Source organism: Octopus bimaculoides, chromosome 18 (genome assembly GCF_001194135.2).
Source record: "Octopus bimaculoides isolate UCB-OBI-ISO-001 chromosome 18, ASM119413v2, whole genome shotgun sequence".
In the NCBI taxonomy this organism is placed as follows: domain Eukaryota; kingdom Metazoa; phylum Mollusca; class Cephalopoda; order Octopoda; family Octopodidae; genus Octopus; species Octopus bimaculoides.
Genome location: NC_068998.1, coordinates 16809483 through 16812476, shown reverse-complemented (window position 1 = coordinate 16812476; position 2994 = coordinate 16809483). Strand labels below are relative to the sequence as shown.

At 39.0% G+C, this 2994-nt stretch overlaps 1 protein-coding gene across 1 annotated transcript in view; it reads right to left on the bottom strand.

The window, feature by feature from the left end:
- Positions 1–363: 363 nt before the first annotated feature.
- LOC106871186 (KICSTOR complex protein SZT2) overlaps positions 364–2994 on the bottom strand; it is a 102669-nt gene continuing 100038 nt past the window's right edge. The window contains exons 29-30 of the mRNA XM_052974313.1: positions 2486–2755; positions 364–572 (exon numbers count right to left, since the gene is read on the bottom strand). Coding sequence (XP_052830273.1) covers positions 379–572; positions 2486–2755 — 464 coding nt within the window. The 3' untranslated portion in view covers positions 364–378. The remainder of the gene's footprint in view (positions 573–2485; positions 2756–2994) is intronic.

The window sequence follows — 2994 nt, the reverse complement described above, 5'->3', positions numbered from 1 at the left end:
TCTTGGGCTGCCACCCACTTGGCACCCAGTTCACATTTCCAGTATCCCCTGCCCCACTCATCACCACAAACACAGACCACTTTCTGCAGCAAATTCAAAACAACTGTATTTCACAAATAAAACTAAACCTAATCAACCCATTATTTTGTTGCATTTACATCCATCACCACCTTTTGGCCACCCCATTATCACCCCACTCTTCTTGAACACACCCTGCATCTGTGCACTACTCCCAGGGGAGCAGTACTGCCCACTTTGGGAACCACTGGTCTACACCCTTAATCTTTTTTGAATGCTCAGTAAATTATCCCACTAGGCAGTAACGTTTATTATTATAATGGATAAGTAAAAGACCCATAAATATGTATATCAATGGCATTATAAGACATACCCTTTCATACATGATTCCTCCTCAGTCTCAGAATATACTGATCTGTTGTCTGCTTTTGGTGGCTTATCATTGTACTGTTCAAGGTCTACACGCAACGTTAAGCAGTAGAAATCAAAAGTCACCTTCAAGTTTTCAAAATCTAGTTCAGTTAGCTTGTCAGTAAAATGACTGGTTATTTCAGCTGTGAAAACAGAAAATAGAAAACATTGGTTACATGGTTAATAATGGAAAAATTTGAAAGTTTTTAAAATCTCATTTGAGTCTAAGTTGTGATGCATGCTGGGGAAACTATACAGGAACAATAAACTAGAACTATTGTCAAAGAATATATAACAAAGAATAAAAACAAGCAAAAAAAAAACAAACAAAAGAATTGCTACGTTTTACCTTTTTACTTGTTTCAGTTATTAGATTACTGTCATACTGGGGCACTGCCTTGAAGAATTTTAAGTCAGATGGATCAACCCCAGTCTTTTCCTTTTTTATTTTATAAGCCTAGTCTCTTTTGCCAAACTGCTAAGTTACAAGGATGTAAACACACCAACACTAGACACAAAGACACACACACACACACACATTACAACGGGCTCTTTTCAGTTTCCATCTACCAAATTCACTCACAAGGCTCTGGTTGGCCTGAGGGTATAGTAGAAGACACTTGCCCAAGGTGCCACACAGTGGGATTGGACTCAAAACCATGTTGTTGTGCAGCAAATCTCTTGCCACACAACCAAGCCAATTATTTTATTGTGTCCATTTCATGCTGTTATGTGGGAGCTTTATCTCCAACATCAGTGGGATAGCCCCTGACAACTGAAACCACAACAGAGATGCTTCACTACCTGAACTCCTGCATTCATAGATGGAATACAGCTACACCTTCAGCACACAAGTGGTTACCCTAAATATGGGAGAGCCTTTGCATCTTCAGGTAAATTAAATTCAGATGATTGCTTTTATTGATGAAAATCATGTTGCCAAAATTTTATTATATAATTCATATTATAATGAATTATATAGAATAGTGAAGGTGCATGGCTCAGTGGTTAGAGAGTCAGGCTTACAATCATGAGGTAGTGAGTTCGATTCCCAGACCAGGCTGGGCTGTGTGTTATGTTCTTGAGTAAGACGCTTTATTTTACGTTGCTCCAGTTTACTCAGCTGTAGAAATGAGTTGTGACATCACTGGTGCCAACCTGTATCGGCCTTTGCTTTTTTCCTTGGGTAATATCAGTGGCATGGAGAGGGGAGGTCGGTATGCATGGGCAATTGCTGGCTTTCCATAAACAACCTTGCTCAGGCTTGTACCTCAGAGGGCAACTTTCTAGGTGCAATCCTACGGTCATTCATGACTGAAGGGGGTCTTTACTCTTTATTATAATGAAATTTTGATTAAGATCATATAATTTAAATACAAAGACATTAGTACAGAGATTCCCATGTCAAAAGTAATGCTTATTAAATCACATTGTTTTGAATTAATTATGCATTATTTTGTATCTATGAGATTTTGGTGAAGTAACTGTTAATCTTTAGAATGCTATTGTAGGGTTGGTGTGAAAGGCCAGATCTGGCCAATTTGAACATAAAACAGGTAGAATATTTTGGTCAAATATGACTGGTTTAGATTACTCTTTTACTTGTTTCAGTCATTTGACTGCGGCCATGCTGGAGCACCGCCTTTAGTCGACCCCCTTCAGCTGTCAAGCAATGCTAGGGGGACAAACACAGACACACACACATATATACGACGGGCTTCTTTCAGTTTCCGTCTACCAAATCCACTCACAAGGCTTTGGTCGACCCGAGGCTATAGTAGAAGACACTTGCCCAAGATGCTACGCAGTGGGACTGAACTCGGAACCATGTGGTTGGTAAGCAAGCTAATTACCACACAGCCACTCCTGCGCCTATAGATGTTAAAAGGTTTAAAAAAACATATGTACTGGACTAGATTTGTTTGGCTAAAACCCTTCAAGGTGATGCCCCAGCATAGCCAAAACACATTACCTGAAACAAGTAAGAAGTTGAAAAAAAAAAGAAAAAAAGCTAAAACAGAAAAAAATTCAAAACAAAATGAAAAATAAAAATTACCCAGACATGTTGGAAGGGTGCTGACAATTCTGTGGTGAAAATCAGAGTTCTGTTTAATGGTACAAGTGAAGCAAACAAAGAGAGGATACATCATATCATCAGAGTCAAATGATTCCATGCCACTGCTTGACGAAGACTGGACGTCAGAATCAGAATCGCTTGAAACATTTTTGCAAGAATTTTCAAATTTCTCAGACATCTTGAAAGATCCTGGTGAGTCCAAAAAGATATCTGTGTCTTCAGTAGTTGTGAAACCTTTGCCATTTGAATCTGCAACATAAAGATACAATATGAAATACCAATAACTTTCAAACAATTAAATATCTAGGTGGGCCTGCAAAGACCACGAGCTCTGGCACTTCCTCCAGACTCATCAAGTTAAAAAAATAAATGTAGCTTGCTCCGCTGGATGTGTAATGTAAATGTGCATACCCGTCAGAGTGTAAGTATCTTGAGAGAAAAGCTGAACATAAGAAGCGTCAGTAGTGGTGTGCAAGAGAGACGATTGC